The 16,908-nt window shown below is 39.5% G+C and overlaps 1 protein-coding gene across 6 annotated transcripts in view; it reads right to left on the reverse strand.

Annotated features, from left to right (window-relative positions):
• RTN4 (reticulon 4) overlaps positions 1 to 16,908 on the reverse strand; it is a 56,025-nt gene that overhangs the window by 7,825 nt on the left and 31,292 nt on the right. For 4 of the 6 annotated variants that reach the window (XM_077813923.1, XM_077813922.1, XM_077813924.1 and 1 more), the window contains 2 exons: positions 4,331 to 4,538; positions 1,046 to 1,184 (listed from right to left, as the gene is read on the reverse strand). In XM_077813923.1, the coding sequence (XP_077670049.1) occupies positions 1,046 to 1,184; positions 4,331 to 4,538 (347 nt within the window). Of the gene's footprint in view, positions 1 to 1,045; positions 1,185 to 4,330; positions 4,539 to 7,336; positions 7,590 to 16,474; positions 16,631 to 16,908 lie in introns of those variants that run through there. The other 2 variants (XM_077813925.1, XM_077813928.1) reach the window with 2 other exon arrangements.

Here is a 16,908-nt window from a genome sequence, read left to right on the forward strand (position 1 = left end):
TAGAACAGTGGTTTTCAACCTGTGGTGCGCAGACCCTTTGGGTCCGCAGACTATGTGTAAGGGGTCCATGGAAGGTTGTCGTTACCATAGAACTGTGGTTTTCAACCTGTGGTCTATAGTTCAGTTCCCTCTTATTGAGTGTGAAAGTGGTATACTCTTCCCCGAGAGGATCACTCAGTGTGACGATTGAGAGGGAGGGGCAGCAGTCAGAATATAGTCACTGCAGAAACTCATGCAGAAGTAGAAACAGATCTGTTTAGACCACTTCACCAGAGGACTACTGTAACAACAGAAACCATGTAAACAGAAATGGGAAGTGCAAGAAATGAGAACTCACAGGATCTTTATAAAAAGAACTCAAACCTCCCTGCTGCTAAGGATTTCAATTATATGACAGGTTTCAGAGCAGCAGCCGTGTTAGTCTGTATCCGCAAAAAGAAAAGGAGTACTTGTGAAGTGAGCTGTAGCTCACGAAAGCTTATGCTCAAATAAATTTGTTAGTCTCTAAGGTGCCACAAGTACTCCTCTTCTTTTTAATTCTATGACAGTGTTATGTACCCTCTCCCTGGGACTGTGGGAGTCTGCACTGCAACAGGTAGAAGCGGACACAGAGGGAAAGGATATAACAGGTGGTTGAGAGAACTATTTACAAGTCAATTATTGGTGGAGTCTTGTACAACATTAGCAAATGTGATATTCATGTCAAATGCCATTTGAAATGTAATGTTCATCAATGCTTTAGGTAATCTCAAGCTGCACAGCTATAAATGTTCTTTTGGGTATTTAAGATTAGCAGAATGAGAAACTGTACCTAGAAATTCAATGGTCAGATGCTGGCCACTTACTGGTGCTGACACGTGAGCCAAAAAACAAAAACAGAAAGGAGTTAGACTGCCCAGCTATCCCCAAATTCAGATTTTTAAAGAAATGGACACATTCCAAATACCTTTAACATCTGACCACTGGCTCAATTTAAACCTCTCTTTCTAAGCCCTGTTGAGGAAAGTCAAATCTACAGCTGTATGTTGTATGCTTTATCATTTACCTTCAGAGAATCAACTAAGTCATCGACTAAGAAAAGACGTCTGAGCTCCTTTACTGTGCCATTAATGTGGCCAAGTGCAGCATTGCTGTACTTCTGGACAAGCTCCTCAGACACAGCAACATCAGTCTCCAAGTAAGCCCTACAAAATGAAAGAATCATTCATGAGACACAAGCTTTACCTGCTTGTTTTTTACGTTACTAAATCAGGTCTTCTCTGCTCTGGAAGACTCTATAGCAGCGGTTCTCAAACAGTGGGTCAGGACCCCAAAGTGGGTCGCGTCCCTGTTTTAATGCAGAAAAAAGCAGCAAAAAAGAGCAAAGGCAGTATTAAAAAAATTCTTTGCAGCTCACCTTTAAGCAATAATCAACACGAAGAGATGGATAAAGTTACTCTTCATTTTATTAAGTCTTCTAAATGGAATTTCTTTAAGCAAATGATTGTTAATGTTCTAGAGAAGGATTCTGGTCCAAAAGGATTTAGTGCCTCACTTCTTGGAAGTGAAAGGTTAAGGTTTGCAATTTGCAACAGGCCAGACTTCCTCCACTCTGCCTGCAATCTCCCTCTCTCTGCTTCAAGTCTGAAGATTTAGCTGAAAGTTCCAGGAATTTTCCAATCAGAAAGATAAAAATCCTGTAATCCTGATAAAGTGTTCTCACACGCCCCCATCCCCCACTCCATATCCCACCTTTTCCATTTACTACTAAACAGAGTCGCTAGGTCAGTATTAGATTCTTTAAATAGAAAATGATCATTTTAAAATTTAGTTTCATGTCCAGTAAGGGCTCAGAGGGGAGATCTTGTTTATCTGGAATATGGCATGCAATTCTATCTACACTGCCCCATGACTGGCAAATTAGCTCTGTTCTACATCTACTCATTAAGACACCTATTTTATTTAACAGGTAATTAGAATTATGAGAGACATTTTATAGTATTTATACAGTTGTGTTAAGTATTGTTTACTTGGAAAAAGTATTTATTGTTTTACAATTCTCAAAAAGCGTGCTACGTGTCCCACAAAACCACAAACAAAAGAGGACAGATTCCCAGCCCTGAGGAGTTTGAAATCTAAGTTCAAGCAAACCGCAATATAGCGGGGCAACCAGTCCGAATGGAAAGAGGGGATGTCAAAAATGAAGCTAGCACACAGCATGTTAGGACAACAAAGACATTTATGTTATTCATTGCTGGTAGGCATTCTAGAAGAAGTGGATCTTTACATGGGATCTAAAAGAGGAGATGGTAAGGGCCATAGGGACCAACTCAAAAAGGGTATTCCAAGGTAAGTGAGCAGTGCTGGGAGAGGGGGGAAAACAGAAGAGAAGTGGACAAATGGGGCATCAAGGCTGCTAATACTGGCAGAACTGAGCCTTCAAGAGACAACCTTGGACAAGGAAGGAGGGGCAGAGTTATGCAGGGCCTTGATGATGAGGTGTCTGGCACGACTTGATCAATAGGTCAGAAACATGGACCTGATAACTGCTTTTTGTATGGATTGTCAGGGAGAGGAGAGGCCAGGGAGGAACAGTTTGTAGCGAATAAGAAAGAAGGGCCTGAATGAGAATATCCACTGTATGGACAGAAAGAAAAGGTCAGATCTTAGAAATGTTGTGGAGTTAACTATGTACTTACTGTAAACCAGTTTGTACTTATTGAAAACCAGTTATAGAGAAACTGCATTCAGAGTACTCCAACTACCAGTTCCTTTAATTTAAAGGCTTTCCCTTTTAAACCAGCTTCGTTAAGGCTGGCCAGTATCCTATTTTGCATTGTTCTGCTGAATGCTATTACAACTGTGGGTCTATGTTTTTAATGTCAATAGCCACAGATGCATTTTTCCTGATCTGTCTGCACTGTAACATTACCCCTTCTTAGAGAGTTTTCACCCACCCCAATTTAAAGGAACACCCCATTGCAGGCAGCTGTTGGCTTTAGGGGGTCGACTGGCCACTTCTCTAAGCATTTACAGAGTGCAGATGAGGAGATTCCAAAGGGGAGGACGGACGAGCTGCCTCAGCAAACCTCTCTTGCTTTGGTTTTGAAGGAATGGAAGGGAGGGAGGGAAGGGAGAACTGACCCTAAGAAGACCACAGGAAGGCTACATCTGTCCTCATGGAGGAGAGGTTTTAAAAAGCTACCACATATCAATCTTATCTGGAAAAGAAAATTGGCAATAGCACAAAAAAAGCAGCTGAAGAAAAGTAAACTGGGAAAATGGAGGAGAAAAGGAGACTGAACCATATTTTGGAATGGAGAGGAGGAAAGTTCTGGATGGTGTGGCTGGTTGTGCAATAAGGAAACATGCACTCTTAATAATTATTTTAATGCATTAATGTGAAGTTTACAGCTCTAAAGACCTAATTCTACAGTAGGTGCACTGCTATGGCCTACATGAACCCAATAGTAATAGCAAAGCTCCCTGATTTTCTAACCACACGAACTATGCCCATGCCACATTCTTGGGAGTGGGCACAGTTATTATTTAACAAGTTAATCATCTGTTCTCTTTGGGGATTTCAATGAACTCAGTCATCCAAGTCTTCAAAATTGGCCCTGTTTGAATTTGAAAATTGAAACTGTTTACAGTTTTCCTCATTGGAGTCCAAGTTTTCAGAATTATCCACTGATCAGGTCACAATGAACCCGGATATTGCATCTAACAAATTGCTTATAATCCAACCAAATGGACTCATTTAGAATATAGCTGCATTATTGCACATTCATGCTAGCATAGTAAGAGTTAAGCATCCTATTAAGAAAGGATTTCAGAAAGAGCTATATAACAAAATGTGAATAATCAGCAACAGAACATATCTTCTGCTGTATTTACTAATCTTTACCAAACCACAAATTGCTTTACAGTTATCCAAGTATGACATTTTCAATGGCTTAGTACTTGATGTCAGGGCATATCTGAAGTGTTTAATCAAGTATTAATGTGTAAGTAAGTTCGATGAACCGAACTGAAATATATATATATAAAGTTTTAGAGTGCTACTGGAGTCTGTCTTGCCTTTTTGAAGAAATACACTATGTCAGACAAACAGCCTTAATTCATTTTCCTTAACATTTTTTGTGTCCATTCTATGAAATTATTTTGTGAAAATACCAATTATGTTTGAGAGTAGCTACAGTTGAGAGAGGAGAGAGAGAGAGATTGTACAGTATTGAGGCTGTTTTACATTGCCATGCACTGGTACAGTATATATATATTCAAATGTAGTTAGCTGCATCTGTAGTGATAATCCGACAAACATGTACTTTGTATTAAAGAAAAACCTCACCTAAATGGGTGGCCTTCATCGGACTTCTGGATTGCCTGGATAACTCCCTTGTATATCCTGAAGCTGATCGTCACAGAAAGAAGGGCCAAGGCAATGTAAGCTGTCACACTCACAATGCTGAATACTGTTAATGAAAGCAGCAGGAACAAGCTGGCACCAAACACCACTCCTGTCTTCTTAATGTCTCGCCAGTAAAGGAGGTCAACAACTAAAAGTTAAAAGGTCTGAAATTAGAATACAAGACCTCTTACATCCATATGACAAGTGTACATTTGTTTTATCTGAATATTACATCTTAAATAATTGAACCCAATATCTCATATTTCTACATTATTAAAAGTTTATAATTATAAACAATAAGCATTCTGAGAAGAGTTGGAACTGGTTTTACACTAGACTCTGGATTATTGGAATTACCCAAAATGCATTTGCTAAAATTCAAGGGCAGTTCTACCCTAAAAAGAGACTACATCAAAATGAAATCTTAATTAATCTGCTCTTCGTGAGCATTCTGAGTCACACTTGCTCATAACAGTGACAAGTTTTTACTGCTTTTTATTCCTGTACCTCTGTGCACCCAACAGCTAAAAGAAAGATTCTGTTTTTCTTGAGGCTAATCAACAGAATTGTTTACTGAATTGGAAACCACTACACCTGTGTAAACCCAATGAAGGCAAGTGCACAGATATCACCGAGGGCAGCATTTTAAGACAGTGGGGCTGGTTACACAAATATAACTGAAGGCATAATTGGGCTTGCAAAACCTTTTCTATTGGTGATGATGCTGATGCAAAGTTAGGAACAATCATGGAAATGTAGGGCTGGAAGGGACCTCAGGAGAACCCAGTTTGATTTCCAGTCAAAGCTAAATTTGCAAGCCAATGATGCGCAAAATGTTTATTTGTAAACTGAGCATATAGTTTCTATATAACCATAGAAACACATGATGCCATTTTTAGTATTACTGTTCAGACTAATTGCTCTTTGCGTAAATCTTTGGCCACTGGGTTAAAATATCAAGTTTCCTCTTTCTGGGTTTGAGTCTGCTGCATTTTTAAGTGAAGTATCACAGATTTAGTGAGAACCTCCATTGTAGCATGCAGGAGTATTTGATCTAACCAGGTTTTATACACTTCTCAATGCTATGTAATGGGAAACGTCATGGGTGAGTTTTGAGTTGCCTAACTTTATAGCTGATTTCTTGGGCGTGGGGGGAGGGGGTTCTCTTCCACATCATCACTCTCCATCAATAGTGATTATGTAAAATTTATTAGATACAGAGCTCAATATAAGAGGGTAAAAGAAAAAACCTTTATTAGCATTATAAATAATGTTAGCTAGTTATCCAGTCTTTTCAAAATGTGAAGCACTACTATGTTTATTATCTGTTCTAAAACCACTGGGACATCTGTTTATCTGCCTGAATTTGGTTATATTAAGCTTTATGTGAGGTTAGCACTCCAACAGCATCTTGTCTACCTTAAGAATTTTACTCTAACTACAAAACAACCACAATCCAGAATAAATCCGTATATTAATTCAAAACAAGATAAGCAGTTGAAATAACATTAGGTGGTATGTATAATCTGATGGAAATTTGTATGCACTAGCTTTAAATAATTATGTGCTACCTTAGGGCCAGATCCCGCTAATACCTGTGTAGACATAACTTTACTATCATACATAAAAAGCCAATAGAATTATTCATACAACTGCACACGCATAAGCAATTTTGGAACTGAAGCCTTCCTTTCAACATTTTAAAATCATTTCAATACAAGATTTGAACTAATCAGCTGGTGGTGGAAAAACAAGAACTCTATGCTTTGAAACTTCTAAAAAAAACCTGACAATTTTCATATATGTACAATAGCTTCACTGTCATGACTTTTTTATTTTAAGATCTGCATTAATAGTATGTTATTGTCTCTTTATAGAGACAGTTTGTAAAAGTGGTAAAGGACTACATCTGCACAGTTAAAAACAACAAGTGTAATGGCAGTAATTCAGCAATCACGAAAATTCCCAGTAACATTCACTGGAGAGGTAGATATTCTAAAATTGGGGTAGTCCGTAAGGGTCCATCTGTATAGTGACTTCCAAAAAACTAGAGTCCTAGCTTCAAATACTTTGTTCCTTAATGACTGAAGATTGGTGACCTCAATCTACTCCCTTCCTTCATTTGGACCTGGAACTGTATTTGCATTTTACATTTCCCCCACATATACTCTGCCCTGTCCCATTCAAAATGAGAAATACCATATAAGCCCCAACGCTAATCCCACATGTATACTGTTTCATTTCATTTTTCAATAATGTAAACAATCTTGTAAAACAATTACAAAATTGAATTGTAACTTTTAGTCCATGTGGCTGAGAAAAGATAAAAGCTGCTTTAAATCCCTCCCCCCCCCCCCCACCTCCAAGACAAGGTAATTTAGAAAATCCAAACTGTATATTAGTGAAAACAGCCTGCTGGCTTTAAACACAGTATACTCACAAAAGGTAAACATACTCTGGGACACTCCGAACAGTATCCTTCCTTATGCTAATTGTGTTTGCTTAAATTTACACTTGTCTAAACTACAACTACAGTCCTTCAATGTAAGTATTCCAGGCCTAATCTAAAGCAAGTGCAGCTGTCTACATATGGTAAGCATGAATTGTCATCTGGCACATCTAAAAATAGTACTGCTAGCATCCATGCCTCACATGCAGAACTCATCCAATTACATTTTGCCTTTAAAGCAAATGCAGTGATAAGAGGCTGATTGCTGAATTCTCTGAAGTCTTTTCTATCACAGGTTCTTATTTTTAAGGCTGAACAGTTTCAATAGCTGTTTTTGTGACAAAAACAAGCGCTTTTATATTTAATCTGAAAATCCTCTCCCAAAAAATAAATGAGCCACAAGAAACTGTTTTTGTCTTTTGAACAAATTAAAAGCCTCAGGATTCACAAGAGAGTTTTAAATTCATGTATATATATTAAAACAAAAAAGAACTAACCAATTTTGGCATCCATCTTGAGTTTGCCTGCATGCACCCAGATCTTGTACAGCTGACAAGCCAGAACCTTTTCACTTCCGGCTAGGGTATTCAAAGGTCAACTGATATACGCAACTGCCTGCCGCCTCACTACTACAGTTAGAAGCCTCACAGACTAACACAGAATGCTTTAAGCGTTCAGCCAATAGCTGTTTCTCCAGTAAGTCCTTGGAATGCAGTTAAAGTATTAAAAAAAAAAAAAAAAGATATTTGCAACAGAATCAGACAAGTAAACATTCTACATCTAGCATAAAAAATATTTCAGGGCCAAATAAAGATTCTATATAGAAAAAAGGAATGAACAAAGAAAGGACAAAATCCCATCTCATTTAATGACAGGTTTCAGAGTAACAGCCGTGTTAGTCTGTATTCGCAAAAAGAAAAGGAGTCCTTGTGGCACCTTAGAGACTAACCAATTTATTTGAGCATGAGCTTTCGTGAGCTACAGCTCACTTCATCAGATCATCTCATTTAAGAGACTTGAATGCATGAATCAGAAAACATTTCTCAAATACCCTCCTGTAGTCTAACAGTTAAGTTGAAATTTTTGATGACTGTTTCATTCAAATACCAGTTTAAAAAAAAAAAAGTTTACAGCTGCAGACAACTACCATTTTTTGGCCTGATTTTACAATTGCTGGTGTACTAACATGGGAATCTATTAAGAAGCATTGAATATCTGCAGCTTTAACAGGCATCTATAGGGTGCAATATTTCTGTCAAATCAACCATCTACAATACGTATTATGATAGTACCTTATATGGGAAAATTCCTGTGAAGGTCTTATGTTAACCCTTACTATACCATCATTTTCCAGTAAGGCAAATTAAAACAAATATATACATGACTTCCAAAATGTTATGTTTTCTGCTTAAAAGACCATTAGAAAAAATACAGATGTAAAAAATAAAGCTGCTGTTTTTATTTAAACCAGGGGTATCCAAACAGGTTAGAGAACAAATATGACAGGGCCATTTGTGGGCTAGAAGCTTGGCCCTCTTCGTAATTTAGATTTTCTAGATACAAAAATCCCCTTTATGCTTGGCTGCCTCATTCTGCTTCTGAGGAAGTACCACACAGGTCTTCAAAAATTGCAGCATCTTCTGTGAAAAGCATTAGGCAGCCAAAGCCAAGGAAGAGCTATCAGCAAGGGATCCAAGTAGCTACAAAACAGAGGCAGGCAAGAATGAAGAAGCAGGACAGTGCTACTTCCTCTGTGGGCTACTACACAGGATTTTGCAGGTTACTGAGGACTGTAAACTAAAGATCCTTGGTTTAAACCAATATTTACCAACAAAACCATTCACAAAAACTTAAGCCAAGACAACAGTGACTGCAAGATGCTGGTGAGTTTTGCGACTGTACCAGAAAGAAACTGATCTCATTGCCCCTTTCACTGAAATGAAAGCCTTCAGTCTAGTGCTGCTCATATTTAAATTAAGGGATGGCTACATACATTTGCAAAATGTGTGCATTGATAATAGTTATGAGAGCACTCACTCTGGATTGTGTTATAACCTGATTTACTCCTGGCTCGAAACTGACTTTAAACCATGTAACAAAATCACGGTACATTTCAGATCTTTACAGTTCTGGGAGGATCTGTCTGTGTTACAATTACTAGGGAGTCAGAGGATCTAGCTACAACACAATTCCATAGATGAGATCTTATTCATCTTCCATAATGGGAATAAAGCAATCAAAAAAAGGGCGGGGGAGGAGAAGAGGCTGGGGCAAGGGGAGGGATAGCTCAGTGGTTTGAGCATTTGCCTGCTAAACCCAGGGTTGTAAATTCAATCCTTGAGGGGGCCACTTAGGGATCTGGGGCAAAAATTGGAGATTGGTCCTGCTTTGAGCAAGGGGTTGGACTAGATGACCTCCTGAGATCCCCTCCAACCCTGATATTCTATGATTCTGTGAATGTTACAGAAGACAGTTAAAGTCTCTTCTATACTGAAAGCTGGAACAGTGTTGTAAACAGATCCACAGCTCAAATGTAATTATAATGTAGACAGGCCTAAAAGAAGGTTGAGGGGAGATATGATTGCTCTCTAAAAATATATCAGAGGGATAAATACCGGAGAGGGAGAGGAATTATTTAAGCTCAGTACCAATGTGGACACAAGAACAAATGGATATAAACTGGTCACTGGGAAGTTTAGACTTGAAATTAGACGAAGGTTTCAAACCATCAGAGGAGTGAAGTTTTGGAATAGCCTTCCAAGGGAAGCAGTGGGGGCAAAAGATCTATCTGGCTTTAAGATTAAACTTGATAAGTTTATGGAGGAGATGTTATGATGGGATAACATGATTTCGGTAATTAATTGATCTTTAAATATTCATGGTAAATAGGCCTAATGGCCTGTGATGGGATGTTAGATGGGGTGGGATCTGAGTTACCCAGGAAAGAATTTTCTGTAGTATCTGGCTGGTGAATCTTGCCCATATGCTCAGGGTTTAGCTGATCACCATATTTGCGGTCGGGAAGGAATTTTCCTCCAGGGCAGACTGGAAGAGGCCCTGGAGGTTTTTCGCCTTCCTCTGTAGCATGGGGTACAGGTCACTTGCTGGAGGATTCTCTGCTCCTTGAAGTCTTTTAACCAAGATTTGAGGACTTCAATAGCTCAGATATAGGTGAGAGGTTTTTTGCAGGAGTGGGTGGGTGAGATTCTGTGGCCTGCGTTGTGCAGGAGGTCGGACTAGATGATCATAATGGTCCCTTCTGACCTTAGTATCTATGAACCTATGAATATGGTTAAAGTATGGCTTGGTCCAATCAGCTCCACCCTGTTGACCTCTGACCTTGTCTCACGTCCCATGATTGATTTTAAGATTGCTGTAAGTGGAATGACACCATAGGGGTATACTCAAAATTTTGTAGTGTAGACTGGCCCTTCTACTATGGGCTTATCTACTCAGGGACATCCAGGAAATTAACTAATGGTGTGAATTTGAAGTGGATACATTAAACTGCAGCAAATCCCTGGTGAACACCCTCATTCAGAATTCAAGTGAATTAACACTACTTTAATTCTGAAGTGGCATCCACATTGGGATTTAATGTGGTTCAATGAATCATCTTCAAATTAACACCTTTAGTTAATTCAGATTAATTTTCCTGCCTGTTCCCATGTAGACAAGCCCTGAGAAGCAGCACTACAGTCATGGACATTTGCTTTGAGAGCACTGTAAAGTCAAAGAGCCATATTTCTCCCAGAGCTCATTGCAGGGATCAAAAGGAGGCAATCTGCCCTGCTCAGGGGCTGCTGGGTCTCCAAAATGTTATGTTTTCTACTTAAAAGACGCTTAGGAAAAAAACAGATGTAAAAAATAAAGCTGCTGTTTTAATTTAAACCAGGGGTATCCAAACAGGCTAGAGAACAAATATGATGCCCTAAAGTGCACCATACTGCTGGCCCATGGGGCCACTGCAAGGCATAATATATTCAGGACATAAGAATACTCTGGCCATGCCTCCTCCTTTCCCTTATCTTACTCCTGGGGGAATTCTGTAACAATAACAGAACACTGGAAAGAACCCAAAGAACACTGGAAACCCATCATAATTACTAGACTATTCCAAAACTGGAAGGCAAATACTACCTGAAAAATACATGTATTCATGAGACAATGTACCACCTTTTTCTCTCATTTCAAGATTAGTAGTGACTGGACATCTAACATAGTGAATGCCAGTGAAAACGAGGTAGAATCAGTGGCTAAAATAGGGAAAGAACAAGTTAAAAATTACTTAGATTAGGTTAGATATCTTCAGGTCACCAGGGACAGATGAAATACATCCTAGAATACTCAAGGAGCTGACTGAAGAGATAACAGATCCATTAGCGATTATCTTCAACAAGTCATGGAAGATGGGAAGAGATTCCAGAGGACTGGAAAAGGGCAAATATAGTGCCGATCTATAGAAAGGGAAATAAGGACAACGTGGGGAATTACAGATCAGTCAGCTTAACTTCAGTACCCAGAAAGATAATGAAAAAAATAATTAGGCAATCAATTAGCAAACACCTAGACGATGATAAGGTGATAAGTAACAGTCAGCATGGATTTGTCAAGAACAAATTATGTCAAACCAACCTAATAGCTTTCCTAGACAGGGTAACAAAGCCTGGTAGATAGAGGGGAAGCGGTAGATATGGTATATCTTGACTTTACTAAGGCTTTTGATACTGGCTCACATGACCACCTCATAAACAAACTAGGGAAATATAACCTAGGCGGAGCTACTATAAGGTGGGGGCATAACTTGCTGGAAAACCATTTCAAGAAAGTAGTTATCAGTGATTCACAATCAAGCTGGAAGAGGATGACGAGTGGGGTCCCACAGGAATCAGTTCCTGGGTCCAGTTCTGTTCAATATCTTCATCAATTATTTAGATAATGGCATAGAGAGTACACTTACAAAGTTTGTGGACGATACGAAGCTGTGGGAATTTTGGGGGGAAAGAAGTTTCCAAGCGGGCTCTTTCCCGGTTATATTTGTTAGACGCTTTGTGGTGGCAGCAATAAAGTCCAGGGACAAAAGGTAAAATAGTTTGTATCTTGGGGAAGTTTTAACCTAAGCTGGTAAAAATAAGCTTAGGGGGTTTTTCATGCAGGTCCCCTCATCTGTACCCTAGAGTTCAGAGTGGGGAAGGAACCTTGACAGCCAGTTATAAAAATAGTCAAACTTGGACATACCAGTACCAAGCTTAACAGGGCCCCTTAAGAAGTTATTTCTGAGTATGTAGATCTAAAAAGCTTATCAACAGGACAAAATCTGAAGCTCATACACATACACATACAAATAGGACTTAAATTCTTACAGAGTACTTCTAAATGATTCAGAAAGAGTCAGAAGGGTGATTGCAGATTGGTGGTTACTGGACAAAGGTCACACTATTTTAAACTCAACTACTTATCTAAAACTATTGTAGATTATGCTGGCAAATTCTGAAAGTTAGTCATAAAAATACTTATTTGTGATCCAGTAAGAGAGATTGTAAACAATCAATGTTTTTAAGCATACAATATAAATAGACTATAACAAGAGAAAGTCTGGTGTACTGTGCTTCCACCTAGTGTTCATTAAATGAGTAAATTACATGGGTGCTAAGATGGCTTCCCAATATGTCAACCTCTTCATGGGCCACCTTGAAGAAGAATTTCTGGACAAATGCACCATGAAACCAATGATATATCTGAGATACATCAATGATATTTTCATCCTCTGGACAGAGGACCTAAACAGATTTCCATCACTATCCATTAAACTCTCTCTAAAACACCCCCACACTAACATCAACTTCATGGACACCATGATCAGCTTCAATGATGGTACCCTACAGACAACTATGCATAGGGCCCTACCAAATTAATGGCCATGAAAAACGCATCACGGACCATGAAATCTGGTTTCCCCCCATGAAATCTCGTCTTTTGTGTCCTTTTACCCTATACTATACAAATTTCACAGGGGAGACCAGTGTTTCTCAAATTGGGGTCCTGACTTGAAAGGGAGTTGCAGGGCTGGGGCCACAAGGTTATTTTGGGGGGGGGAGGGGGATAGAGGGTCACAGTATTGCCATTCTGCGCTGCCTTCAGAGCTGGGTGGCCGGGGAGTAGTGACTGCTAACTGAGGGCCCACCTCTGCAGGCAGCAGCACAGAAGTAAGGGTGGCAATACCATAGTATGCCATCCTTACTTTTGCACTGCTGCTGGCAGCGGTGCTAAGAGCAGCGGTAGCGCAACCCCCCTACAATAACCTTGTGAACTCACACACAACTCTTTTTTGGGTCAGGACCCCTACAAGTACAACACTGTGAAATTTCAAATTTAAATTGACGAAATCATGAAATTTATGATTTTTTAAGTCCTATGACAGTGAAACTGACCAAAATGGACTGTGAATTTGGTAGGGCCCTACCTATACACAAGAAACACACAGACCACCACACCTACCTTCACGGATCCAGTAACAAGCCCAAACACACCAAGAAATCGGTTATCTACAGTCAAAAGAACAGGAGTACTTGTGGCACCTTAGAGACTATCAAATTTATTAGAGCATAAGCTTTCCTGGGCTACTTAAGGAAATAGATTCAACATGTGTAATGACCCAGCCACTCCCAGTCTCTCATTACACATATTGAATCTATTTCCTTAAGTTAAGTATCCTCACACCTTCTTGTCAACTGTCTAAATGGGCCATCTTGATTATCACGACAAAAGTTTTTTTCTCCTGCTGATAATAGCTCATCTTAACTAATTAGCCTCTCACAGTTTGTATGGTAACTTCCAACTTGTGTGTGTGTTGTGTGTGTGTGTATATATATCTTCTTACTATATGTTCCATTCTGTGCATCCGATGAAGTGGGCTGTAGTCCACGAAAGCTTATGCTTAAATAAATTTGTTAGTCTCTAAGGTGCCACAAGTACTCCTGTTCTTTTTGCGGATACAGACTAACAAGGCTGCTACTCCGAAACTTACCTGAGTGCATGACTGTAGATATCACAGATTATGCTTCAAGAAGGAAGTCTGGGATGTACACCTTACACTCAAAACTGCCTTCCCCAAATAAGGACACTCCCCCGAAAGTAGATTGCATCATGGAATGAGTCACCCAAATACCCCAAAAGAATCTGCTTCAATACAGTAATAAAACCCTCTCCAACCACACACCTCTAGTTGTCACCTACCACCCTACACTGGAACCCATACAGCATATCATCAAACTATTTCAACCCATACTGGGAACCACACCCTGAAATAAATCTTTTCCTTGAACCTCCTCTTCCGGCCTTCAAACAACCCTCCAACATATCCAAGCTCATCATCAGAAGCAAGCCAGATCAGGACCCACCAACTCAAAGCAGCATCAGACCCTGCCAGAACAGATGCAAAACCTGCAGACATAGCTTCACTGCTATGATCATCAATATCCCCCACAACACAAGTCTCAAGATCCATAGGTCCTACACTTGCCTATCACATGCGGTGTACCTTATCCAGTGCACTAAATGCCCAAACAATTGTGTGGGTGAAACTAGACAATCACTATGCTCTTGAATGAACTCACAAAGAAAAATTATAAAAAACAAGAACACCTTATCATCTGTGGGTGAACACTTTTCGCAAAGCCATCACTCTTTATCTGACCTCTCAGTTTTCATCCTCAAAGGAAACCTGCACAACACTCTCAAAAGACAAGCCTGAGAACTTAAATTCTTAACTTTGCTAGACACTAAAAACATGGACTGAACAGAGATATTGGATTTATGGCTTATTATAATAATCTATAACACATTTAACTCCTCCCTCCTCCAGTTATTTTTCCCCTTTCCCCTATATGACTGGAGAGGTGTTAACAGGCCTTGAACGGTCCCTGTGACACTGCACTCCATATGTTTAGGGAAATATGCTTATGAATGTGAATATAATATAACTGGAATATGCTTCATGCAAAAGATCTCTTTATAAGCTTTGTAATGATACCTTACAATCTACTGAGTGTGTTCATCCTATTTGTATGAATGTATCATTCTTGTATCTGAAGCTACAAATATAAAGTATTACTCTGAAGTCCTGTTGTAATTATGCAAAGATTAGGCCATTAATGGTGGTTTAGAATCTTGATGGCTCCCATTGACTGGGACAATTGGTTGTAAATGGCTCTGTTTACTTGTAAGCCTTTCTGTGTTCCTGTGAGTCAGGCTGGAAAGAATGGAGACTTGGGGTCTCACAGGACATGTGACCATGTCTCTGAAATCCATCTTAAACCTGGTGCTTTTCCATTTAGAAGGAGGGGTGGGGATCCAGAGACAAAAGATTCCCACCTTGTGCCAAAGTTATAAAAGGGGGTGGAACAGAACAAAGGGGGCTGCAATCATGAGAAATCCCCTAGCTACCACCTGAGCTGGAACAAGGGCTGTGCCCAGACTGGGAAGGCGTCCAGTCTGTGATAGAAGCTTATTGAAATATCTGAGGGTGAGGTTTTATCTGTAAACAGATGCTTAATGTATTAGCTTTAGACTTGCGTGTTTTGTTTTATTTTGCTTGGTAACTTACTTTGTTCTGTTATTTCTTGAAACCACTTAAATCCTACTTTTTATACTTAATAAAATCACTTTTGTTTATTAACCCAGAGTAAGTGATTAATACCTGGAGGAGCAAACAGCTGTGCATCTCTCTCTATCAGTGTTATAGAGAGCAGACAATTTATGAGTTTACCCTGTATAAACTTTATACAGAGTAAAATGGATTTATTTGGGGTTTGGATCCCATTGGGAACTGGGTGCCTGGGTGCTGGAGATAAGTGACTTGCTGAGCAGTTTTTGGTTAAAGTCTGCAGCTTTGGGGGTGTGGACCAGACCTGGGTCTGTGTTGCAGCAGACTAGCATGGCACCCCCACAAGGCAGGGTTCTGGAGTCCCAAGCTGGCAGTGGAAAACGAGCTCAGAGGTAATTTCAGCACGTCAGGTGACAGTCCCAAGGGGGACTCTGTGACCAAACCTGCCAAAGTCCCTTAAAATGTGTGTTAATTACTTAGGCTAAACAATATATGCCATCCTGCCTTTAGCTGCAACACTGAGTACATTTTCCAGACTTGAAGAGCTCTGTGTAAGCTTGAAAGCTTGTCAATAAAAGGTATTACTGCACCTACCTTGTCTCTCTAGTATCTTGAGACCAACACAGCATAGATTACACTTCACACAGGCACATTTAACCTCATTAAATTCGATTGCTTTAACAATTAACAGGACTTAAAAACTTTGAAAGGAACATATTGGTTAAATCAGGGCTGCATTGACATTTGTGCGGTACACACTGAACCAAGCTATTCCGTGCTATGCTATGTAGGACTGCAAAAATCTAACCAGCTAAGATATTTGCAGTGTGTCATACAAGCTATTTTTCTTTTTTAAATATTTTTTGTTACTTTGTATTGGTCATCATTTATTCCTTTTACTCTAGACCTTTAGCATTTTTACATACTTCACCATGTCTTACAACTTTAAAAAAAATTATGCTACAAGTCTGTTTTACTGAAAAATAACCACAGTTTAGCTTAATAAAAATGTTAAATAAATAGCAAATACCCTTATCTTTCCAACTGCTCAGCTGACTGTCCATCTCTCCTCACGATCTACTCTCCAGCTGTGATTATCAGTTATGCATACCAATAGAATAGCTGCAATTGGAGAAATCTACAGTCTGAAATATGAAACATCAGTTTCCCCAGAGGTCTGCAGTCTTGTCTGCTGCACAACTGCAGCAGGACTTAAGTCACATGACTGTCTTCTGGGTGTGGAGCAGACTGACGCAGTGCAATCTGTAACTAAGCTACCAATACTCCAGCACTAATTCTTCAGTTCAATCTCCATAGTTCTGCAAACATTTCCTTGCTGGTAGTACCACACAGAACGAAGGGAGTCGGGGAGGTAGGGAAAGGAATCTCCAGTGCAAAGGAAATCAGCTTTTCCTCAAAGCAGCTAGGCTAAACTTGAAATGTATCAATACTACAACATTACAT

The sequence above is a fragment of the Eretmochelys imbricata genome, chromosome 3, assembly GCF_965152235.1.
Source record: "Eretmochelys imbricata isolate rEreImb1 chromosome 3, rEreImb1.hap1, whole genome shotgun sequence".
NCBI lineage: Eukaryota > Metazoa > Chordata > Testudines > Cheloniidae > Eretmochelys > Eretmochelys imbricata.